Source organism: Nyctereutes procyonoides, unplaced genomic scaffold (genome assembly GCF_905146905.1).
Source record: "Nyctereutes procyonoides isolate TBG_1078 unplaced genomic scaffold, NYPRO_anot_genome, whole genome shotgun sequence".
Classification (NCBI taxonomy): domain Eukaryota; kingdom Metazoa; phylum Chordata; class Mammalia; order Carnivora; family Canidae; genus Nyctereutes; species Nyctereutes procyonoides.
The window spans coordinates 43,864,828-43,890,986 of NW_026575142.1; the positions used below are offsets into that span (position 1 = coordinate 43,864,828).

A 26,159-nucleotide genomic window follows, 5' to 3' on the forward strand; every position below is an offset into this window, starting at 1 on the left:
ATGAGTCTGTGTCTATACTCATTATATTTCTCTGTTCTAGCAACAGTACCCCAGGATTTAACAGTTATAGTGTGCTTAAAATATTAGGGCTTTGCAACGTATCTTAGTATCAGGTGGTATAAATTTATTCCCTCTACTCTTCTTTGGGAGAATTGTGCTAGTCATTGGCAGACTTTTCCTTCTTCTGTGTAAATTTAGGATTAGCTCCAGTTTTTTTTTTTTTAATATTATTTATTTATTTACTCATAGAGACACACACAGAGAGAGAGGCAGAGAGGGAGAAGCAGGCACCATGCAGAGAGCCTGACGTGGGACTCAATCCAGGGTCTCCAGGATCACACCCTCGGCTGCAGGCAGCGCTAAACTGCTGCGCCACCGGGGCTGCCCAGATTAGTTCCAGTTCTATCTAAAATCGGTAATTGCATTAAAATTATAAATCATTTTAGAGAGAATTAACATCTTTACAACATTAAAACCTTTCCTTTTGTAAATATTGTATATATCTCCATTTACTCGGGTCTCTTTTTAATGTTCTTTTGAATTTTTTTCATGAAGGTCATATTTAGTTTTTAGGTCAATGCCTTGATTCTTTACAGTTTGGGTTGCTTTAGCATGCTTATTTTCTAATGGGTTATTACGGGTATATAGGAAGGCTTCTGGTTTTTTAAACATTGATTTTGTATATAGACACCTTTTCAGGTTCTAGTCTTCTTAGTTCTAATAGGTATCTTTGCTCAATTTTTAATGTAAATAATCATATAATCTGCTATGAATGACATAAACTTAAGGAATTAAGTGTCCTTAATAGTTCTTTTATCACAGAATTTGGTTGTAACTTTATTTAGTAATAATAATGAGCACCTTTTTTTAAGATTTTATTTATTTATTTGAAAACAAGACAAAATCAGAGACGGAGACAAACCATAAGAGACTCTTAATCATAGGAAACAAACTGAGGGTCACTGGAGGGAAGGCAGGTAGGAGAATGGGGTACCTGAGTGATGAACATTAAGGAGGGCATGTGATGTAATGAGCACTGGTTATTATGTAAGACTAATGAATCACTGATCTCTACCTCTGAAACCAATAATACATTACCTGTTAATTAATAGTATTTAAATTTAAAAAATTTAAAGATTTTTTCTTATTTATTTGAGACAGAGAGATCAAGAAGGGTGGGGGGAGGGGCAGAGGGAGGAGAAACTGACTGCCCTCAGAGCAAGGGGAGATTCTAGGAACTTAAGATCATGACCTGAGTCAAAGGCAGATACTTAACTGAGTTACCCAGGTGCCCCAGCAAATCTTTATTGCAAAACAAATTTTGATAGAAGTACAATATAAGGATTCTTAGAATGCTTAGCATACTGTTTATGTGTATGTGTTTATGGTGTGGAGAGAGGGCGGTGAAACAAGATAAGGGATTAAAAAGCATGTAACACTGAAGTCAAATGATTCCAATTTATTTTGCAATTATGCCTAGGACTTTAGTAGATTACTAATACTAAAAGGCATTTTTCAAATGAAATGGCTCTATTTCCAGCCAATGGACTGGGCTGTTTAATAAACATTGTGTGGAATCTTGATAGGGTCCAGTATCCACAGGGCAACCAAAGTGATCTTTTAAAATGTCAATCAAACCAGTTCCCAAATTTAAAACAGCTTGCCATTGCACTTACAATAAAATTCAAACTTCTGATCTTGGCTTATATGACTCTACACCTACCTACCTCTCTAATCTTCCCACATTTTCTTTCCCTCCCTGCATCCCAAATACGCTGGCCTTTTTCTTTTTCATCCACCATACCACTCTCCTTCCTATAGGCCTTTAGACTTCCTGTTCCCTCTGTTTCGGGCATTCTTCCTCCACATAGTCCAAGGATTGGCTTCCTGGGAAAAATCAAAGAAATATCTCCCCAGAAAAGATCACCCTATGTGGCTCAGTTCTCATTTTTCTTCAGATAGTCTGTCCCCATTGTCATTTTTTCCTTTTTAGAGTACAAAGCACATGCGAAACGATCTCACTTATTTTTGTTTTCTTGATATTCATCGATTCTAATAGAAAGAACATCAGTATTTCTTTAATGTAACTCTAACTGTATACCCAGCAGTGTTATAAGCACTTCACACGCTATTGAACCCTTTAATTTTCACAACAACCTATAACGTAGGTATCATTAGAATGCCAGTTTTTTTTATTTTTTATTTTTATTTTTAGAATGCCAGTTTTATAGATGAAGGGCCTGAGGGTCAGAAAGATGAAGTGACTTCTCTCGCTAAACTGTATCGCACTTATGAGCTCTGGAATGAAATCTCCAGACTCTCTATTAATTAAGCCACGTACAGAACAGCAGCAGCAGCAGCTCTTCAAGGATGCTAGAAATGCAGGCTCTCAGGCCTCACCTCCGACCCAAAGAATCAGAATGTGCAGGTTAGCAAGATTCTCAGGTCCTAGAAGTATAAAGTTCGAAGAACACTCAACAATGTATCATTTTCCGAAGTCTCGCTCTAAAGTAATTCAAGGAGCGCACGCGCGCGCACACACAGGGCTGTACTCCAATCCCAGGAAGCCAATCGCACAACAGAAGATAGTGGGGCGGCCAAAGGGTTCTCCTTTAATGGGGATCGTGGGGCAAACAGAAATCCCTTTTGTGGGGCAGCCCTAACCCCACCTCATCCCACTCCACCCCACCTCCTTTTAAGATCTCTCTCACTAAAGTGGGAGCTAACTATGCCTAAACTAGGCCAACGTCTGGAGACTGTGATGGGCGAAGAGACCGGAGGCAGACGTAAGCAAGGGACGCAACCCCATCCCGGTAGCTTTCCCGAGAGTCAACCTGCCTCCTGCCCTTAAGAAAAATGGAGGTCGGCGTAGACGCACTTCCGGCCACGGAGCCAAACAAGCTCGGGGCGGAGAAGAAACCGGAAGTGACCGCCCCCTTGGCGCTCCTCCCACCTCCTCCCCGCTTCCCAGCGTTTCCCGGCAGGATGAGGAGGCCTGAGGGCTGAGGCTGGCCTGCGGTTGCCGGGTGACGGGTCGGAGCCGGGACAGTGTGAGTGCTCGCTGCGTCGGCCGCGGGCCGGTTCGCTTCGCTCGGGGTGACCTTCGTGCGGCCGGGGACGGGGACGGGGGCAGGGGGACAGTCGTGGGCAGGAGTTCTGTGACGAGGCGCCGCCGCGGGGCTCCGGGGAAGGAGCTAGCGAGCGGGTGTGCGAGCCCGGCCGGCGGCGGGGTCGAGCCCGCGGAGCCCGCGAGGCCGGAGCCCCGAGGCTGTGGAGCCTGTGCGGCGGGGCTGGCGCAGCCGGGGCGGCGGTGGGTCCGGTCCCTGGCTCTGCGGGCGGGGCTCCGGCGCCGGGCGGCGGAGGCCTGGCCCCAAGGTGGGTGGGTGCTCCCACTCGGTCCAGCCGGGCCCTTGCCCTCACCCTGCGCTTCCCACCCGGCTCGTTCACCGAGTCCTTTCCTGACCCTCGGAAAGGCTCGGCCTTTTTTAATGACCACTCCGCTCCGTTCCACATGCGTACGCACCGGGTGTAGACTGGCGTGTAATCGTTTTTTTTTTTTTTTGGGGGGGGTGTCTTTTTCATGAGAAGTTGCCAGAAAATAATTTTTCCCCCCTAAACTTAACATTCTTTAAAGTTCTTGGCACTTTGGCTGGAAACGTTAATTCTCGCCTCAAGCCTTGTCTGCTTATTTGTTCGGATGAGAACTACTTTCCTTTTTAAACGTCGGTATTAACATGATGATCCTGGAACTTTATTTCCTCGGTCTCTGTATGCACCTCCACCCACTAGAGCTCCAGGTTGGGAAACTTCTTGTTGGCGAACTTGCTTCTGCTCGCTGACCCAGTTCTTAAGCGTCCTGTGCTGTCGCAGTTGGCCACGATGAGTTTCATCTTCACCAAAGGAAGTTAAAGTAGAAATTGCAAACAGGATTTTGTCCAATAGAGTTGACTTATTTTAATGGAGTATCACCGGAAAAGTTGTCTTTAATTGCCCGTCTAAAACACTTCTCAAAAAACAATTATCTGAAAGTATGTTGGCCGTTTATTTCACTGGGGAGTTAATTTGGCAGGAAGCTGTCATTAATTTGCATGTCTTTATCATACAGTCTAACTTGTGCTTTTCTTTTTTTTTTTTTGACTTTTTTTTTTTTAATTTTAAGGGCAGGGAGAGGAAGAATTTTTTTTTTCTTTTTAAGATTTTATTTATTTATTCATGGGAGACACAGACACAGCAGAAGAAGCAGGCTCCATGCAGGGAGCCCGACGTGGGACTCCACCCTGGGTCTCCAGGATCACTCCCTGGGCCGAAGGCGGCGCTAAACCGCTGAGCCACCTGGGCTGACCCCAAGAGGAAGAATCTTAAGCAGATTTCCCCCTGAGCATGGAGCCTGACTCCGGGCTGGATTTCAGGACCCTGAAATCAGAATCTGAGTGGGAACCAAGAGTCAGATGCCCAACCACCTGTGCCACCCAGGCACCCCTAATTCGTGCTTTTCTAACTTTAATTTTCTTCCCCCAGTAACATAATGGCAGAATCTGCTTCTCCACTGAAGCACTTTGTGCTGGCTAAGAGGGCAATTACTGCAATCTTTGACCAGTTACTGGAGTTTGTCACTGAAGGATCCCATTTTGTTGAAGGTTAGTTTCTCCAAGTCTTAAAAATAATAAGGTTGAAAATATATGCAGGGGCTTTATCCTTTCACCCGTAGTTACTCAACTTATGCGTTCAGTGTAACGCGTTCAGTATATAAGGCATTGCACTATATTCCAGGAGAGATGCCCTAACGAATAAAACCCATTTCTGCCTTCTGAAGGAGGAAGACTAAATGGTATTAATAACCTAAGAAATAAATGGTTGTATGAACGATAGCACTAAGCACTTCGTTAATTATGCATGTAATCCTCATATCCACGCTGGGACAGATTTTAACTGCAGTTATTTTAAAGGTGAAACCAAGGCACAGAAAATTTAAGCATCATGCTCGTGATCAGTAAATGCCTGGACTAAAAAATTTAAGCCATTTAAGCCATTATACATTATCTCCTCCCCGAGTCAGCAGTCAGCTTAGATCGCAGACCTATCTTATCTTCTGAAATGAGGCTGGAATGTGGTGGGGAAAGGGCAAAAGGGAGTGTAAACTGCTCAGACTGTGTTGGTGAGGAATATCTTACTGGGGAAATACTACTTTGGAGGCAACTTGAAATCTTTTCTGGTTCTTAAGATCACATGACTATTAATGGTACAGTGAAAAGGGAGGGATTCTGTAAACTTCTAAAGTGACAGTGGGGAAACATTTGGTAGGTTAGTAGAGTCAAACATTTTTTTCTTGTCCTTCCTAACCGTACCTCACCAGATTTTTAGCTTGAGGATAGCCCCTGTAATTTTTTAATAATTTTGAAATTTTGGGGGCGGGATTCTTACGACCCCCTTATGGAACAAGGCATTCACCTTTTACCAAATATTCAGATAACTGTGGCATTTTTACTTTTCAAATGGCCATGTGAATATAGAGCAAAGGCAAAATACGTGTATATTCTTAGATATTCTATTGTATAATCAATTTAATACTCATTTTTATCACTTTTTTAACACCATTTTAATTTTGTAGCAACATACAGGAATCCAGAACTTGATCAAATAGCTACTGAAGATGATTTGATAGAAATACAGGGTTATAAAAACAAGCTTTCCATCATTGGTGAGGTGCTGTCTCGGAGACATATGAAAGTGGCATTTTTTGGCAGGTAATCCTTTTTTATTTCTCTTAAGGGTAGTTTCCAGTAATCAGCTTTCCTGTCATGTCCCCCAACTTTTGTTTCTGATATTTCAGCAAGTGATGGTCTTCCCCCTCTGCCCCACAAGAGTTTCTCCCTTTCTTAAATGCTAAAGCTATTAGCATGAAAAGCATTTGTTCATTTTAGGTCTAGGTATAAAATGAAGGTTTCTAAAGGTCATCCATATTTATACTTTTGAAAGATGCTCATCTCTAAGAATTCGCTTCTTAGCCAGTTCTAAGACTTGAAATATAGATAAATGATATGCCTAATTTGTGACTTTTTTCACTTTCTCTTAATTATCAGGTGTCCCTTCCAAAAGGATTCTCAGCCCTGTGATTTTTAGAGGGAGAATAGAAAGTGCCATTTGTTAACATAATTGTCTGGAGTGGTAGAGTGATCTCTGCTACAGCTCGTATATTCATTTAAGAATCAATTGTTAACTTCCTGTGTACTGTACACTCTGGTGGGCCCTAGGGATGCAAAGACAGATGGCTAGGTCCATGCCTGTTTGCTCAAATATCACATGCTGTGTATCAACGGAAGCATTTACTTACTAAACTAACGTTATAGGCCTTTTAAGCCCTTCTTATGGTTTTTTTTTTTTTTTTTTTTTTTTTTTTAGCACTTGCAATTTCCTATACTTAGAATTTCCTTTATCTTGTTTTATCTATGTCTGGTTCTTTTTCACTCTTCAGATCTCATTCTAAATGTTAACAATCTCATTAACCTTCCCTGACTGCTTTGTCTATAAAGTATTTTTTCCACAAAGCTGGGTGTCGTAGGGGTTTTTTTGGTCTACTTCTCCTGCTTGACCTTACAGGGCCTTACAGAGTCTGGTATGAGGTAGGTCCATAAATAGGCCCTAATAAGATTAGGGTGGAGTGGGAATGAGAAGGAAGAGGGCTCCTGGTGAGATGATGACTCAGTTGTCCTATTTGATAAGGAGAAATAGGTAATGCTTTGAATGTGAAAAAGATGGAATTCAGATTTAAGGACATGAGGACAGTATACCACATCTCATCTTGGGAAAAATCTGCGGCTGTGATTTCAAATTGCCACAAGAAGCAAGAAAGATAAGAAAGGCAAGAATAGCTTTATGGGAAGGTAGGATTTGTTTTTCTCTTTTTCAGAAATGTGTACATTCCTAATATTTGTGTAAACCAAATTGGCAACTTTTGTAAAAAGTGCAATCTGATGAAATGTAAACAAAGTTTGAATTCTAAGAAAGTTGTCCTTAGACCCAGTGAAAGAACAAGGTTTTTACTGTTTTGTCTTTATGATTTTATATATTCATTCTTTAGGACAAGCAGTGGGAAGAGCTCTGTTATCAATGCGATGTTGTGGGATAAAGTCCTTCCTAGTGGGATTGGCCATACAACCAATTGCTTCCTGAGTGTTGAAGGAACTGATGGAGATAAAGCCTATCTTATGACAGAAGGATCAGATGAAAAAAAGAGTGTGAAGGTATAATCTTTGTTAGCCTCGTAATGTTCTTGAAATAATGTCCTTGGTCCTTTTAAAAAAGAATTCTGTCAGATGTTTGTATTGCTAAAAGTAGAAGAACCATTAATGTTTCTATTTGTAGCTTTAAAGCCATCACTGATATTTTGAATACTCTAAAATTTTTTTTGCTTCAGAGCTAAATTATTAGGATATACTTTAAAGCATACCTTCTTAGAAGAATAAAACTTGTCCTTAGAGTTAAAAGTTTATTACATTTATTTTTTTTTTTTTTTAAGATTTTTTTAATTTATTCATAGAGATACACAGAGAGAGAGGCAGAGACACAGGCAGAGGGAGAAGCCAGGTCCATGCAGGGAGCACGACGTGGAACTCGATCCCAGGTCTCCAGGATCACTCCCTGGGCTGCAGGCGGCGCTAAACCGCTGTGCCACTGGGGCTGCCCAGTTTATTACATTTAAAAAATAATGTCCCCAGTGAAAATAACATTGAAGTGTTATTAAACATTGTTTAATCTCAAATCTAATTTCATTTTTTGAAAGAAAACTTCGCTTAAAAAGTTGGGCCCTGGAATGTTTTTGACTTATGTCTGTGCCTTTAGAAACTATTTTATTTTTGGAATATTTATTTAGTGAGGACGTTTCATGAATAAATAATTTTATCAGATAAAGGCCAATGACAATTCCCTACCTTTCAAAAATTTCTTTTTTCCTTTCAAAAATTTCTTAAATTTAGTGCCACGAGGTTCCTTTAGCCAAAAGAGGGAAAAAAGGTGTTTCTCAATATCTTCACTTTCTCTTGTCTTTTTCCCCCCCTTTCTCTTAAAATCTCTCCCACAAATGGAAAAATTCAGTGTTTAAATATCCATGCCATTTTAGTTTTTGCAAAACAGTTGAATCCACGAGTCTAATTCTTGTTCTCTGAGTTTGCTGTTTGATTTAGCTCAGGTAACTCAATCTGTAGTAATATCCTTCAGATTAGTTATGAGGAGATAAAGGAGATGATGTTTCAAACTACCTGTGGCTTTAGATCCTCAAAGTAAAATGTACTATGATATTTTAAAGTATTCTCTCCTTTTTCTTGGTCGGTGATCTCTACTTCCAGTCCTCTTCCTTCGTGCCTTTTCACTCCTCTCCCCTACCCCAAAATTTAAATTGTTGACCTCAAGTAGTGGTCTGCTTTAAGGTACGGACTTTGAGTCTCGTGCTACACTAGTTTACTTAGTAAAAGAACTGCAACATTAACAGCTAATATTTCATTGTACACTTTCTAAGTACCAGGCAGTATTCTAAGTGCCTGCAGTAACTCAAACCTCACCACAACTCTGTCAGATAGGTGCTTTTATTACTTTAATGTTATAGACCAGATATCAAGATTTTAGTACAAATTTATAATTCTATCAAAAAGTTTATGAAAGCAAGCAAAAATAAAATCTAGCTAACAGTGTCACTATGGAGATTTACTTCAACCTTAATCAGGACTATCATGCCCATTTGAAAATGGATGTTGCCCTTTAAAAATTGATACCTCTACAGTTCATTTGTATGTGTACTGGTGTCCTTTCCTTGAATATTATTTTTATATTAAGCACTTTGTATTTATTGTATATTTAACACATATGTGAAGGTATTAAAGTAGTATGTTAATAAATTAGCATATGTCAGAAATTGGAGAAATAGAAATATTTTAGTGAATTCAAATGGAAAGAGAAGGCATAGTCCTTGATGTCTGACAGACTTATGTGAGTAAATACCTACTGAGAAAAATCTTATTAAAAGAATACGCATTGAGCTTTTCTTGTATTGTTTTCATCTTATTAGTCTGGTATTTTTAAACCTATTTTAATAAGTGTTTCTTCTGTTTTCACCCCTTACTAAGCGGTAGATTTTAGAAGGGACAGAAAATACAAATGGGCAAAAAGAAACTCCCAAATTCACATGCTTCCTAAAACTAGTGGAAACCCTTGTGGTATAGAGTTAAATGTATGTTTCTCTGTATTTTGTAAACAAAATGGCTTCACACATACAATTTGATTACCTTCTTTCTTCTAATATAAATTTGTTCTCATACGTACAGTATCAATTTCAGGTGTTACTTTGGATTCCATTGCCAGAGTTTATTTGTTGGGCATTTAGAATGTTACCAGCTCTGATTATTTTTGCAGAATGGATGAGTAAACTGTTTTAAGGTCCCCCCACACACACACTTGGTTTCTAAAACTCAGCTTTTCAAGATTGCTGAGATGGTTTTATTTCAAATTATTTAAAGTTCTGTTTTTTTGTACATGTTTTGCAAAAATAAATGTATTAAATCATAGGGTTTTTAATTTTTTACTGAGTTTTAATACAAGCAGAGTTTGTTTTTTCTTTCCCTTCCACTTTAGACAGTCAATCAGCTGGCCCATGCCCTTCATATGGACAAAGACTTGAAAGCTGGCTGCCTTGTACATGTATTTTGGCCAAAGGCAAAATGTGCCCTTTTGAGAGATGACCTGGTTTTAGTAGACAGGTAAAATTACATATGAATTGTGTTTTCGCCTCGTAAAGGTTTATTTGATAGAATAATACTGCGTGCTTTAGCATATAATACGTAACAGTTGCTGCTTTGTTCTCGTTTGCTAGATTAAGGAACAAAAAAGTGTAGGTTTTTGTTTTTTACTCATTACATAAAAGTACCAGTTTCTTAGTCTAATTATATTAGAACTTTTTTTTCCCCCTCTAGATTGACTGTAGTTTAGATAAATAGGTGTGCCTTGGAGATTGTCTAATTCTAGATAACTAGATAGGTAACACTGATTAGGTAAATTTTTTTTAACTAGTGATAAATTTTTTTTTTTAAGATTTTATTTGATAGTGCACAAATGCACAGGGAGCGGGAGAAAATCTCAAGCCAACTTGGCATTGAATATGGAGTCTGATGGAGGGTTTAAGATCACAACCTGAGCTGAGTCCAACCGAGTCCAACGCTTAAATGACTGAGCCTCCCAGGCTCCCTACTAATAAATTTAATTTTGAGACCAAATTTCCCAAAGTTACTTTACTGGGCAATTTACATAGCCTTTCATTGTTCAAGAATTAATTGGATATTTATTATTACATGTTTTTTTACTACATCAGTGCTAAGTAAAATGATAATGCTAAGCAATGTCCTTAACTAAAAAAGGTAGTTAAATGATTTTTCAAAATTTTGGTATGCTCTTTTGTTTTCTTCAGTTAAAATTTCAGTGTTTTGTGGAAACCATTTTGGTTTTGGTGATGGGCTTTTAATTTTGCTTTATTTCGTGGTCAGACTATGTCCTTGACCCTTGCCTCTCATCTTGCCACGTTATCACAGTGTACATTAAGCCAGTGTGTAGACAGCTGCACTATAATTTTATAGTAAGATGGTATATTAAACCTAGGTCTTAGCATAGGGTGTTTTATTATTTATGCTCATGAGTACTTAAATATTTTGAGTTGTACTGGACATAGCTGCTTGCACTTTTGATTTTGGTTATATATTATTTTTCACCCTTCCAAAGCATAAAGATTTAAAAGATCAAAATATTGACCATTTCCTTATCAAACATCACAAGATTATTTGTTTTTTAGTAAATAAACTTTTTTAGCATTTGTTTTCAAATGGATAGGCTCTGGGAGTTCTTTGTCAACAGAATAAATATAGAAGTATGTAAAACAGACTCAGCTTGCCACAAGTACTCTCTTATAGGTGAGAAAATAAATCTCCTAGGCTTTGTGCTGAAAACCAGTAGAAATCCTGTCCTTTAGACTTCAGTTCATAAAAGTTACACATTTTTTCTACAATGAAATTTTTAAAAAACTATTATAAAATACATTTTTTTAAAAATATAATTTTATTTTATTTCCATTAGTCCAGGTACAGATGTCACTACAGAGCTGGATAGCTGGATTGATAAGTTTTGCTTAGATGCTGATGTCTTCGTTTTGGTTGCAAACTCTGAATCAACACTAATGAACACGGTAGGATTTAATCATATTGTTATGTTTGGTAGGAAATGAGATAGTGTCTGTTAATTCTGAAAAGTGAGGAAAGTCCAAATCATGGATTAGAAAGAACCTCTAATATCAGGGGTGAACAAAGGAGTTTGTGTTTCAGTCGGACCAGAAGAGCTGATTCTGGTGTCTTAAGTATCATTGGGAATCTAGGGTTTGATGGCTCTAGCTTCTAGTGAATTTTTAACTTCAGGGTGTGATATGTGTGTTGTTGACATTGATTGTGATTATTTGCCAGTTTCAGAAGGAATGGGCACCAGAATTGTTAGGATGATGATTTAAGTCTTTTGAATAAAGTTTAACACTCCCCCCTCCTACCCTTCCCCTAACCCTCACATCTGGCAGACAAAGCTTTTCATACTTCTAGTTTTGTCAACCTTTCCCAGCTTTACTTTTGTACATTCTAGGTTCCACCTTACTTGTGTGCATTCTAAGCTGCTGTCAAACTTAATAGATTAGATTATATGTGTCTAGAGCCAGACTCATCCTAAATAAACTCCAGAATTTATATATCTCCAATATCCAAAACTATGGTATGATTTTTTTAAATTGTTATTCCTCATAAACATATAAATGGCTAAACACCATTATAACCTAGGTGTTACCAGCAAGAGCTCTGTTTTGTCACTGTGTTACTAGTTTTTGTACAGTCAGATCTATATCACATGGACCAGGCTGCTGCAACAACACAGTTGTTTATGTCAGATTATACAAGAAACATAAATGTTTAAAATCTTAAGAAAAAAAAAAATCTTTGTTAGAATAATGCCCATTATTTTGATATTGATAAACAAGCTTTGATGTACATTCTGATTTCTGTGTCTTTGTTGATGCTATTCTTTGCCCACAATTCTTCCCTCACTCCCAACTTCTCATCTTTCAGAAGGCCATTAACAGTACTTTTAAGCATATCTTTATCACCACTTCTTTCTTTCATTTTTTTTTTTTTAAATCACCACTTCTTTCTTTATGGAGCTTTTCCTAATTCCAAATAGATACAGTGTCTCTTTCCTTTGAATAAGCACAGCATGTATCTATAGCATTTAGGGCACATAGCTTTCTCTGTTATTATGATATATATAGGTCTTACGTTGTTATTAATTTACTTAGTCTAAATCTTAAAAAAGATTTGAGGCAGCTTTTTGAAAATATGGACTACTGTCATATCCAGCAGTATCTATTGTGTTCTGCCAAAAGTAGAGACATAAATATTTGTTAAACTGAATTTCAGAAAAAACTCATGGCAGGAGCAGGAAAATCTTCAGTTTTGCCTTCTTCTAATTTAATTTTCACATCTTTGAGAAGCTAAATGTTCAGAGTGCTTTGGGATTCTTTATCAATGGGGATTAATCACTATTGTCTAAATGGTTCAAACTTTTAGGTTAGATCTTCAATTATAAATGTAAATATAAAATAGCTGTTAAAAGTGAACATACTCTTGGGTATTTGATGTTTTTTAGGAAAAGCAGTTTTTTCACAAGGTAAATGAGCGACTTTCCAAGCCTAATATTTTCATTTTGAATAATCGTTGGGATGCCTCTGCATCAGAGCCAGAATATATGGAAGACGTAAGTTACTATTTTTTTTCTTTTAAGTTGTGAAAGAGTCATGTACATTGTTATCTGAGAAAACAGTGTATCTTATGGAACATCACAAGTAGCTGTTCTTTTACTTTAGAAAAGACAAATTAAAACCTGAAGTGGGGGATCCCTGGGTGGCGCAGCAGTTTAGCGCCTGCCTTTGGCCCAGGGCGCGATCCTGGAGACCCTGGATCGAATCCCACGTTGGGCTCCCGGTGCATGGAGCCTGCTTCTCCTTCTGCCTATGTCTCTGCCTCTCTCTCTCTCTCTCTCTCTCTGTGTGACTATCATAAAAAAAAAAAAACAAAGAAAACCTGAAGTGGATATGTGATAGAGACTAGAATATTAAGCTGCTTCGGAAAATGGTTACAGATGTGCTATCTAATCATTTTACTTACTTACTTACTTACTTACTTACTTACTTATTTATTTATTTATTTATTTATTTAATCATTTTAGATCTTGAAACTGTTTTAATTTTTTATTGAAGTATAACATAACAGGAAGTGTGCAAATCATAAGTGTGAGTTTTACAAACTGAACGAACCTCTGTTAAGATCCAGTCAAGAAGCAGAACATTCCCAGCTCCCCCTTCCAGTCTCTGTCCTCCCTCATGGGGATGAGCGCTTACCAAGACTTCTAACACCCTTGATTAATTTTTTGGTTGTTCAACTTTATGTAATGGAATCCTGTAGTATATACTTTTATGTCAGATTTCTTTTGCTCAACGTTACATTTGTGATATGTATCCATACTCTTAGGCATTGTTGAAGTGCGTTGTCATTACTGTGTAGTATTTTAGCTTATATGAATAAGTATATTTCACTTATTCATTCTGCCAGTGTTGGGCATTTGGGTAAACTTCCTATATTTAGCTGTTATTCAGGTGCTGCTGTACATATTCTTACATATGTCTCTTTGGTGCACATAGGTATGTATTTCTGTTGGGTGTGGTGTATATCAGTGGTTTTCAACATGAGGGATTGGCCAGATTTGATCCCCAGGGAGTATTTGGCCATGTCTGAAGACACTTTTGGTCATCACAACTCTTAAGCGTATGCCGCTGGCATCTGTTGGGTAGAGGCTAGGGGTGCTATTAAAAGTCCCATAACACAGAACATCCCTCCCAACCAAAGATTTATCTGACTCAAAATGTCAGTACTGCAGAGATCAGTAATCTGTGAGTATATATCTAGCAGTAGAATTGCTGGATTATAGGTAAAGAATATATTGTTTTAGTAAACACAGCCAAAGAGTTTCTAAAGTGCTTGTACCAGTTTATACTCCCAAGCAGATTGAGATTATCCTGTTTCAAATTGAAGTCTTATTTAATCATCAGAATTAGGAAATATCATCCACAGATTGTTTTATTTTCCATTCCTGCTTAGCTTAAATTTTTTTTTTTTAAGATTTTTATTTATTCATGAGAGACACACACAAGCAGAGGGAGAAGCAGGCTCCCTGCAGTAAGCCTGATGCGGGACTTGATCCTAGGTCCCCGGGGTAACGCCCTGAACTGAAGGCACTCAGTCACTGAGCCACTAAGGCGTCCCCAGCTTAATTTTTTATTAAGTCTTAAGATAAAGATCTCACCGCAGCCACGATGCTAAAGTCTAGTACTAAACCCTAACTAGTTTCTAATGCTTAGTCCTAATTTTCTTTTTAATTTTTATTTTTTTTTTAAGTTTTATTTAATCTCTATACCCACGTGGGGCTTGGACTCACAACCCTGAGATTAAGAGTCACATACCCCCCTGAGCCAGCCAGGCTCCCTCTTTTTTTTTTTTTTAATTATTTTTTTTTAGGCTCCTCTCTTAGTCCTAACATTAATGCCAAAGTGCTGATCTTAAACCTAACGTTGCAACTCTAATCCCTAATCAGGATTAATCCCTAATCACGGCATGATCCTGGGGTCCCGAGATTGAGTCTCACATCAGGTTTCCTGCATGGAGCCTGCTTCTCCCTCTGCCTATGTCTTTGCCTCTCTCTCTCTCTGTGTCTCATGAATGAATGAATGAATAAATGAATAAATAAATGAATAAATAAATAAATAATTTGGAAAATAAGCATAAGGAAATAAAAATGCCACCCAGTCTGTGATTGTTGCTTGCATGCTACCTTTTTGGTCAAATAGTCATGTAAGTCAGTATCCTGTCAACAAGTATCAGACTTCATTTATTAGAATTTTTGGACTTAAGTATATGGAAACTACTACTTATGATATCACTATAAATGGAGTTTAGTATAAGTCTGTAGCTATCAGTTATAATTGTTTAATTACTAGAATTATTTCAGTACACTGTTTTCTCTAGGTACGCAGACAGCACATGGAAAGATGTCTGCATTTCTTGGTGGAGGAACTTAAAGTTGTGGATCCGTTAGAGGCACAGAATCGTATTTTCTTTGTTTCCGCAAAGGAAGTTCTTAGTGCTAGAAAGCAGAAAGCACAGGGGATGCCAGAAGGTGGTATGTATTATTATAGATTGGATTGTCTTTTGAAATACAAGTACAATTGTAGAAATAATGTGCTAGAAATCTTATCTTGTATTCTAGTTTTTAAACACTTGACCTAAATATTACAGGTGGGGCACTTGCCGAAGGATTCCAGGCAAGATTACAGGAGTTTCAGAATTTTGAACAAATCTTTGAGGTAGGAATTTTGTGAATGCATTGAGTAATATAAAACCCTAGCATTGGTTGGAGAATGATGATAATCATCTGTTTCCATTATTTCTCTTTTGTCAAATAACATTTGCTTGCTGTTATTTAGTGTAGTTACTGCCACAGCAAGTGAAACAAGTTTGAAGAAAGGAAGTCCCTGCAAAATGGATGATCTGTAAGAATTGAGAATTAAAGATTGTAATTTCTTATTTTTTCTTACATAGTTGTATTTAAATGAGAAACTATTTTCTAATATTGCATGTGTTGTGCAATGAGTGGAATTCTCTTTATTCAGTAATTCGAGGTAAGATTAAATAAATGTAATTGCTATTAGAATGGGTAATAAATTGCTTCTCTGCCTTTTGGCTAAGATCAAGTGTAGATTTGGGTAATAGAGCAAAGTGAAGATGATTGTCTTTTTCTTTTGTACCATACTATTTATAGATATGGAATGTAGTTAATGTCATTTGACAGAAGTTTATTACATTTTAAACTGTATTGTCACCTGTTTATTCTCTACATTTTATGTCAAATATCCTAAACAAATGAATACAAAAATAATTAGGATATAGGGTATCCTGTGCTTTAGGAATTCGGTAGGTACTGTTAGGGCACATAAATAGCTCATGTATTTGCAGCATTGGGAAGGAAGCATACTTTCTTATATTTTGGTGTAGGTATTTCATTCAGAGACATTAAAACTCATCCTATGTTTGACTGAAGAGTTCTTTATATGTTAATTTACAAACTCTTATTTAGCCCAGTTTAACCTAGCTCTGCTTATATTGCATATTCCCTCTTCACCCATGAATGAACACAAAGACTTCAGAAATGAAAACATTTCTTTCTGTAATTATTCTTCCTTAGAAGTCAGAATAGCTTTAGTAATAAGGACATAAATGTTGAATGTACTTGGTAGAATTTTTTAAATTAAACATTTGCTCACTATCCTCTATCTTTAATTTGGAGAGTTGGAGATAGACTAGTAAGTAGGTGATGACAAAGTATTTAAAGAAGGAAAGCCCATTAGAGGCTATCTTGGTAAGATCTCTCTAAAGTCAGAGGCCCCTGGGATATTAGCATAGGCTGTCCCAAGCTAAACCATAGATTACGTGAAGTACCAGTCAGACTATTGTTTATATTCTTTCCCTTTTGCCTATACAAAGAGATGCAGTGCCCTCCTCACTCTTTATCAATTATTTAATCCATGGAGAAAATATTGGGAGAGGATCTATTGTTCTGTCTCCCTTTGTCTTATTTATTGACCTTTTCTTTCTTTCCTTCTTCTATGTGTGTGTTTAGATATTTGTCATTGATTTCTCCTACCAAATCATACTGTTCTGTTACACATTTATAACCTGTTTCATATTGGTTCCTGCTACCCAGACAGAATATCTCCTTGAAGAAGTGGGAATGAGAAGAAATAGAAGCTGTGCTGTAGAGCACTGGCTCCTAAACCTTGGCTGATCATGAGAATCACATGAGGTGCTTTAGAGAACTGCAGACTCCTGAATTATCCCAGAGACTGATCCAATGGGGCTAGATTGAACCTAGCAATCCGTATATACGTGTATATATACAAAGCTCCCCATGTGATTGCACTAATCAGATAGATCTAGGAATTACTGTTTTTAATGTTTTTAGAAGAAACTTCGCAGTCTTTTATTGTAATAGTTCTTTGGGTGTCTAAAAATTATGTATGGAAAAAACTGTGCAAGAGCTTTTACATAAAGTTATGGAGAATGTCAGACTTTATAGAGTTTGAAATTTTGAATTAAAAGTATGATAGATTTAATAAGAGAATCAGCTAGAAATTATTTGAACTTATCTAAAGATGTAATCAGATAGGCAAAAAAAAAAAAAAAAAGCCTTGTCTTGGTTGCCAAAGCATTTTTTGATGATTACATTGACAACTCTATTCAGCTTTCTTCCAGAGCTGAAATTTGTTACTTCTTAAATCAATTTCGATAATTTATGACTTCTGTAATTTTGTTGGATAAAACTGTTCATTTTTATTTTATGTATTTTTTTTTAATGATTTTCATTTATTCATCAGACACACACAGAGAGGCAGAGACATAGGCAGAAGGAAAAGCAGGCTCCATGCAGGGAGCCCGATGTGGGACTCGATCCCGGGACTCTAGAATCATACCCTGAGCCAAAGGCACACGCTTACCTCCTGAGCCACCTAGGCATCCCCAAACTGTTCATTTTTTAAAGTTCTATATTCTTTTTCACTTCTATATAATCATACACTCATATATATATATACACATATAATTTCTGTCCTTATTTGGATTTGCCAGTGATCTAACTGCTCTGCTTTATCTTCCAAAGATGTAGCTCTAGCCCTTGGTTAATTTTTCCATTCATAAATAGCATTTTTTAGTTTTTATTCATTAAAATCTATGTTAATCTTTAAACATAGTTTCTTCTGCTTTTTGTATTCCTTTTTTTTTTTAAGTGGAATTGTGTTTTGCTTTTTGTTCTTTTGGAAAAAAAATAGGGCTGTGAATTTGTGATGTAACTTTGGACATATTCCAGGGTTCCGGTATTCAGTTTGGTTTTTATTGTTTAATAGTTTTTAATTATAGTTGTGGGCATACCCTATTCAATATAGGAGTTGTTAAGAATCAGGTGTTTTGATTCTCTTCATCTAACTTATTAGGTTATTTCTTGGTTTCTTTGTATTGTGATCACAGAATGTGTCCTTTATAAACATTTTGTCTTTGTTATTAGAATTCATCTTTGAGTCTTAGAAAATGATTTTTGTGAAAAGTTGTACCAAGGTTAGCATTTTAGTAGTCTACTCTTTGCCATAGACTTTGAGATTCATTTGGTTCCAAAGGAACAAAACACTGTGAGAACATTTGGAGTACCAAGTTAAATAAGGCTTCAAAATTAAATCTTAAAATCAATCAAGAAAATCAGCATTAATCCTGTCAGTATGTTTGTTAATGTTTTAAACCTGTATTTGAACAAGTGTATAATGTAAAGATAATTTAGAAATCTAAATTTCATTGCTCAAATATTTGGCCATTAGCTATTCTTAATCGTTTTGGTTACAAGATGAAAAAAGAGGTAAAATAATTCTGCTCTAAAATGTCAGTGAATTTGTTGTAAAGGACATTCTGGGACAACTGGTAAAATTTGAAAATGGATTGTATGTTACGTTAATAGTATTGCTCCAGTGAATGCAGTAATTGTTTTTTTTGATTGGATAGGAAAATGACCCCATTTCTAGAGACCCATGTTAATATGTTTATTAATACAGTTGTGATGGTGGCAAAGAACTGTCAAATTGTTCAGCAGGAAAAAAATATGTATAAAAATATATGTACATTTCTAAATATAGACATGCGTGTATGGAGAGGGAGAAGGAAAGGTAAACCAATGGGGAAGTTCTATTGTACGTTAATGGGTTTTTTTGCACTTGTCCTGTCAGTTTAAAATCTATCAAAATAATAAGTTAGGAATGATGAATATCATGTTATTGGATGTTTGAGGTCTGTTAAGAGGATTTGACAAAGCCATTTTATGTCTTAATTACACATAAATACTAGTATTTATAGATCTATAACTATAATTAACTACCAGCAGGCTTCTTTAGATATTATTAATAAGTTAGAAAACTATCTTAACTGAGATGTGATTATTGCTTTGGTTCTACATCCTTAGTAAGTTTTATTTTTTTTTATTTTTTATTTTTTTCCTTAGTTTTAAGATAGTTTATAGGATACTCTGGCAAGATGACATTTAAATTGATTTGGCATAGTACTTTAACCTCCTTGGAAAATTCGAGGTTTTTTTTTTTTTTTTTTTTTTTTTTCTATTTTTTCCCCAAAGATTTTATTTATTCATGAAATATTCATGAAAGAGAGAGAGGCAGACACACAAGCAGAGAGAGAAGCGAGAAGCAGGCTCCATGCAGGGAGCCTGATGTGGGACTCCATCCCAGGACCACGGAATCAGGCTCAGGCCAAAGGCAGGCACTTTAACCACTGAGCCACCAGGCGTCTCTTTTCATTTGTTTTTATTTAAGTTCAGTTTGCCAGCATATAACACCCAGTGCTCGTCCCATCAAGTGCCTTCCTCAGTGCCCATCACCCAACCCCCCACTCCTACCTCCCCTTCCACAACCGTTTGTTGTTTCCCAGAGTTAGGAGTCTCATGGTTTGTCTCCCTAAGGAAAATCAGAGTTTCTGATAAAGTAAGTCTGGAAACTGCTGCTCACTATTTTGCTCATAAACATTAATATTAGTGTAGTAAGGGTTCTGAGAAATAATTCAGTTTTAAAAGCCTATATTTAAATTAAAGTTTCCCACGCTTCAGAATTGAGTATTTCTTTTTAGGTTGACTTGATATTTTTTGACCAGTGGGAACATCAGTGTGGGATACTTCTTGACTAGAAGATTGCTTATTTTCTTTATATTTATTCATGATAGTATATTTTTAAATCAAGGAATAACTCCTACATTGCCTAATAACTTGTGAAAATATTTTCTTTCTGGTCTAGCTCTAATACTGTGCTATTATCTACAAATTTTGGGTCTTCATTGCTGATACCTAGATCTGCTTCATCGAGGAACATAGAATTTCTTTTAACCTCTTTTCTTTTAAAAATATTTTTATGCTTTTATTATTGTTTTTATGGAGATTAATTTGTCAGTTTATGAGATAAAGTTATTTAAAGGAAATCAGAGCTTGCTTTTGGTTGTTAAAAATAAGCAGTTTATTCTTTAATATTGTGTAGTTATTGGTGGTTTTTCTGTAGGCAAATACAGAACAGGGAATTACTGTATTTTTCTACAACTGATCTTTTCAGGATTAGTGATGTTGAGTGATGTATAAATAAGTTTAACCATGAAAAAAAGTTAAGCTACGCAGTGAAAGAAAATAATGGGCTAAAGTTAAGGCTTTATGAACTGTTGACTAAATGAATAACTCTCATAATGTCCTATAGCTAAAGAAGCAAATCTGCTTTATTTTTTATACCTCAAAGTACTGCAGAGGACAGCTAAAATGGCAAAAGAAATTTTAAAAGTTTTTTTCTAACTTAACTAAATTGAACAGATAATCATTTTAGAGTTGTGAAGGCTAAGCATAGGTTATATGTAAGTAGTGTATTGAATACGTAACATACTAACGATTTCAAGATAATAAATACTATAGTATTAAATGAATACCTTTTAAAGTCTGAAAGCCATTTATTGTGACAAAGGATAGTTACCACAATTTATACTGGTTACAGTGAAAAGAGGTTCAAGAAGATAAATTCATGGAAATCATGGAGAGTTGGGATACATCCCTAATTTTTAAAAATTCATCACGGGGAATAAATGTGGCTTCCTACAAAACACCTCTTATAGTTATTGCTGCTGTGGCCCAGAGAAGCATTTTTTGATTGTTCAAAGACCAGATAGCCCTTTCTCTGTTTATGAACACTTGTACTTGTTTTTAGATGTCATATCAGTGCAGAATTTAACTTACTACAAAGAGGGAAAGGACAATTTTAATGTAATAATTCTGTGAACTTTCAGCTATGAATTCACAGTCAATATTTTAAATAAGTTGCATGGACATATATTGAAATCGAAACAATTTATAAATGTATCCATTACTATATGTGATGCATTCTAATGTATTCTTTTGTATTAAAAAAACACTGGTTATGAAACTGATTTGTACAGCTGTGAATGGTTTATGAGCTACAATTAGCTTGAAGGTAAAACAAACGAGATAGGGCATCATTCAGACCTGTATGCAGACTGTAGACCAAGGACCAATAACAGGATTATCTTTTAAATAGCTGTAGATATTTTTCTAAACTAAAATATTATTTAGGTTGTTCATTGCTAAAGAGTATTTTTCAAGTTCAAGTTTTAACATGTACAAGTCTTTTTTAACCTTATGTGAATCCTATCATTCAGCTAATTTCTTAAAACTGTGGAATTCTAATGTATAACTCAGTCAAGAACTTCATTAGGTTATCTGTTTTGTAAGCATGAGAAAAATCAAGACAGACCAGAAGTAACTTAAAGGCAGTCCAGATAAAATTAGTAATTTTAGCAGAGAAACCTTTAACATGAAAACAGTACCCTCTGTATCTATTTGTTTTTAAAAATAATAGTCAAACAACCATTGCACATTACTGTGTAAAATTACACAAAAGATATGAACTTGCTGTTAAGCCCTTTTTACTTTTGATTTCTTGTAGTTTTTTTGTTGACCTTTATTTTAAGTTGTGTTTATCATGCATTTATTTTCTGTCCTTATTTATGTTTTGGTTATCATTACAAACAGCAAGTTTTTGTGTTTAAATTCCTGAAAATGTTGGATGGAATTACAGTAATGTGTTATGGCTTGGGCCCCTCGCAGGAGTGTATCTCGCAGTCAGCAGTGAAAACAAAGTTTGAACAGCACACTATCAGAGCTAAACAGATACTAGATACTGTGAAAAGCATAATGGATTCAATAAACGTGGCAGCAGCAGAGAAAAGGTATGAATTCATTTTATTGCAAAATAAAAATGTCAGTTTGTGTCAGTATAAATTCCTTAGACTAAGGTTTTAAATTGTTATTTTTAAAATACTTTCACACTAAAGTCAACAACCTTGCGTATTTTTAAGTGACTATTTGAAATTATAAATCTTTATTCTACAACCTTAAATACATCATTTACATTCCTTGGATCTCAGTATTCTGAGCTGTGATTTTAACATGTTTTGTAGCTTTAAAATATCTTTAAAGCAGTGGAAGGACCATTTCTTCAAGTGGAATTTTTTTGAAGAAGTCTGAAAAAGAGGTGACCCTCTTTTTTGTTCAATTTAACCTATGACCCATTTTTCATATATTTATACATTGATACTTTGAAATCTCTCTTTGATGCCAGTTGTGTTTGTTTTTTGTCAACTGGTAAACAAACAAGGTGGTATTACCTGCAAGCCAGAAAGTCAGTTTGGTAAGCACTATCCCATGTGTCATTGTCCTGCACTCTTATTCCATTTATTGCCTTATAAAGATGAAAATAAATACATGAATTTGCTAACGTTGAAGGGTAGTTTTCACAGATTTGGTACACTTAAAGATGAGAATGTTATTAGATATGACACATGTAATGATGTTAAGCCTTAATTGAACTGTTAGTGGGCTTAAGCCAATCAAGGGAAAGATATAAAGCATCAGAGATTAAGTTTAAGAGGACGTGAAATTGGAGATTTTAAATGCATTAAAATCTTACTGGGAACAAATACCTAAATCTGTAGGCAACAAAATTAGGCAATTTTGATACTTTTGCTGGAATGCATCATATACAAAATGAGAACATTTCCAATATATGAAACACAAGAGTAAGAACTCAGTCTGATCTCAGGCCCAGTCCACTATTTCTGTATGAGATTGTGTTGTCATTTATACCTCCTCTAGTTCAGTTGCTTTATTATAGTAGCCAAAGTGAGTTTTTGGTCCACCCATTGACCTTAATATTACTGAATTTAAAAATACAGGACATTGGAACTAAACACAGCACAAAGAAGATGTGATAAATGAAGCCAATATTTTTATTGTGACAATTCGTATCTGTGTTTGGAGAATCCTTTTAATTCTTTGGGGGATTCAGAGTCACATGGGCAGAGAGACAAAGTAGTTTATGTCTGATCATCTATGAAATATTTTATAAAAGAAATATTATTTGAATCCTTTTAGATGTTGAAATACAAGATTCATTTTTTTCTTTTCCCTGTATCATGCTAACAGATGATTCAGTACATAAGTGAGTGCCCTAGCTTAATTGCTTTGGGACTTTAATATATCCTGAGAATTAATTACTCTGCATACTACAATAGGGTTTATTCATTGGAAGAGAGGGAAGATCAAATTGATAGACTGGACTTTATCCGAAACCAGATGAACCTTTTAACACTGGATGTTAAGAAAAAAATCAGGGCGGTTACAGAAGAGGTGGCAAACAAGGTGGGTTGGTGACCGTATGATTAAAATTTCTGGGAATTGAGGGGCTGGCTCGGTCAGAGCATGCCACTCCTGATCTTGGGTTGTGAATTGAGCCCCACATTGGGTGTAGGATTACTGAAAAATAAAATCTTTAAATAAATTTCTGAGAATGAAAATATTTTCATAATCCTAAAAATGTCATCCCTGTTACCCACATTTTGTTAAGTTTTTTACAATTTGGTTGAGTAGTTAGTAATCTTAATTTTTTTTTAACTTCATATTTTCAGGTTTCATGTGCAATGACAGATGAAATTTGTCGACTGTCTGTTTTGGTTGATGAATTTTGTTCTGAGTTTCATCCCACTCCAAGCGTATTGAAAGTATATAAAAATGTAAGTTAAATTGTCATTAAAAGTGACTCAGATAGTTTCTTCACTTTTTCTACATTTTTATTTAGTGATTTAGCCATTTTAGTGTCTTCATGGCAACCAGTACATGATTGAACTATTAAATCTCCTGTGCACTCTTGTAATAAATGTAAATTATCTTGTATGTAAAGTACACAGAAAAGTTATCCTCTTAGAATAAGATTTTATTTTTTATTTTTTTTTTAAGATTTTATTTATTCATGAGAGACAGAGAGGCAGAGACAGAGACACAGGCAGAGGGAGAAGCAGGCTCCCTGCAGGGAGCTCAATGGCAGGACTCGATCCCAGGACCCCGGGATCACACCTTGAGCCACACACAGGCAGATGCTCAACCACTTGAGCCACCCAGGCATCCCAGAATAAGATCGTTTAGTGTTACTACATTTTTAAAGTTTTTATAAAATTTGTACATGTTCTAGAGAAAAAATAATGGGTACATGTACCATGTTAACAGGAATTAAATAAGCATATAGAAGATGGTATGGGAAGAAATTTGGCTGATCGGTGCACCAATGAAGTCAACGCTTCAATGCTTCAATCCCAGCAAGAAATTATTGGTAATGTTTATGTCTACCAGTTCATGTGTAGTTTCTTATTTATTTCCTTGGGAAATGATTATTTTCCTTTAGGTGTTTTATAAAATGTAAAATATTTACTGTTTCTTAACTATCATAATTTGGTTTTGTTTAGAAAATTTGAAGCCATTACTTCCAACTGGTATACAAAATAAGCTACATACACTGATTCCTTGCAAGAAATTTGATCTCAGCTATGACCTAAATTGTCACAAGTTATGTTCAGATTTTCAAGAGGATATTGTATTTCGCTTTTCCTTGGGCTGGTCTTCCCTTGTTCATCGTTTCTTAGGCCCAACGAATGCTCAGAGGGTGCTGCTAGGATTATCAGAGCCTATCTTCCAGGTATTTTTTTTGGGGGGGGGAATAAGCTTTTTATTTTGATATTAGTATTGCTCTACTGCACAGTTATGCATCTTTGATTCTACCAGTTGAGATTCTCTTTATCTTGCTTATTAGGTGATTTCTCTAATAGAACTAGTTGTGTCCAATTTGCATATATATGAGCTAATACCTATCAAGGAGAGCCATTTCTGAATTAGGTATAAATGCAAAAGGAAAGGTAGTCCCAGTGTTTTCATTTAGCACTGTCTCTGTAGGTGGTTCTACATTCAGTTTTGAACCTTTTTTTTTCTTAAAAGGTTTTTTTTTTTTTTTTTTTTTTTAAGATTTTACTTATTTATTCATGAGAGAGAGAGGCAGAGACCTAGGTAGAGGGAGAAGCAGGTTCCCTGCAGGGAGCCTGAAGTAGGACTCAATCCCAGGACCCTGGGATCATACCCTGAGCCACCCAGGTGTTCCATTTCCTTAAAAGCTTTTGTTTTCAAATAAAATTGAAGTTTTGACTCTAGAGGAAATGGAAGCATTTAGAGAAAACTTGAATTTCTCAAATCAGCAATTTTTCAGAAAATCTATGGAGTTATAAAGCCATCACCACAATCCAGTTAGAACCTGTCACCCCAAAATGGTACCCTTGTGGCCATTTGCAGTCAATCATCATTCCTACCTCCAGCCCTCTGCTGGTCAGCTTTCTGTGACTGCTGTATTTTGCCCTTTCTGGACATTTCCTATAAAAGGAATAATAAAAAAAATGTGGCCTTTTTTGACTGGCGTCTTTCACTTAGCATAGTATGTTCAAGGTTCATCATCATGGTACATGAATGTTGTAATGTATATCAATACTCCCATTTTTGATAGGTGAATAATATTCCATTATAGATATCACACATTTTATTCATCAGTTGATGGACACTGGAGTTATTTTTACTTTTTGGCTATTATGAAAAATGCTGCTATTTTCTTTTCTTTTTAAAGATTTTATTTATTCATAGAGACACGAGAGAGAGGCAGAGACACAGGCAGAGGGAGAAGCAGGCACCATGCAAATAGCCTGATGTGGGACTCGATTCAGGGTCTCCAGGAGCACGCCCAGGCAGTGCTAAACTGCTGCACCACCGGGGCTGCCCTGCTATGAACTCATGTACTATTGTTTTTTTAATTTTTATTTATTTATGATAGGCACACAGTGAGAGAGAGAGGCAGAGACATAGGCAGAGGGTGAAACAGGCTCCATGCACCGGGAGCCCGACGTGGGATTCGATCCCGGGTCCCCAGGATCGCGCCCTGGGCCAAAGGCAGGCGCCAAACCGCTGCACCACCCAGGGATCCCTCATGTACTATTTTTATGTGGACATCTGTTTTAATTTCTCTTGAG

The 26,159-nt window shown here is 36.3% G+C and overlaps 1 protein-coding gene across 1 annotated transcript in view; it reads left to right on the top strand.

Moving 5' to 3' along the window:
* The first annotated feature begins 2,962 nt into the window (after positions 1-2,962).
* The window catches only part of MFN1 (mitofusin 1), a 31,050-nt gene continuing 7,853 nt past the window's right edge, over positions 2,963-26,159 (top strand). Inside the window, exons 1-14 of the mRNA XM_055307656.1 lie at positions 2,963-3,050; positions 4,519-4,637; positions 5,609-5,744; positions 7,079-7,241; positions 9,622-9,746; positions 11,110-11,218; positions 12,712-12,819; positions 15,144-15,297; positions 15,414-15,481; positions 21,871-21,992; positions 23,337-23,463; positions 23,730-23,834; positions 24,325-24,427; positions 24,561-24,790. Of these exons, the coding sequence (XP_055163631.1) occupies positions 4,526-4,637; positions 5,609-5,744; positions 7,079-7,241; positions 9,622-9,746; positions 11,110-11,218; positions 12,712-12,819; positions 15,144-15,297; positions 15,414-15,481; positions 21,871-21,992; positions 23,337-23,463; positions 23,730-23,834; positions 24,325-24,427; positions 24,561-24,790 (1,662 nt within the window). The 5' untranslated portion in view covers positions 2,963-3,050; positions 4,519-4,525. The remainder of the gene's footprint in view (positions 3,051-4,518; positions 4,638-5,608; positions 5,745-7,078; positions 7,242-9,621; positions 9,747-11,109; positions 11,219-12,711; positions 12,820-15,143; positions 15,298-15,413; positions 15,482-21,870; positions 21,993-23,336; positions 23,464-23,729; positions 23,835-24,324; positions 24,428-24,560; positions 24,791-26,159) is intronic.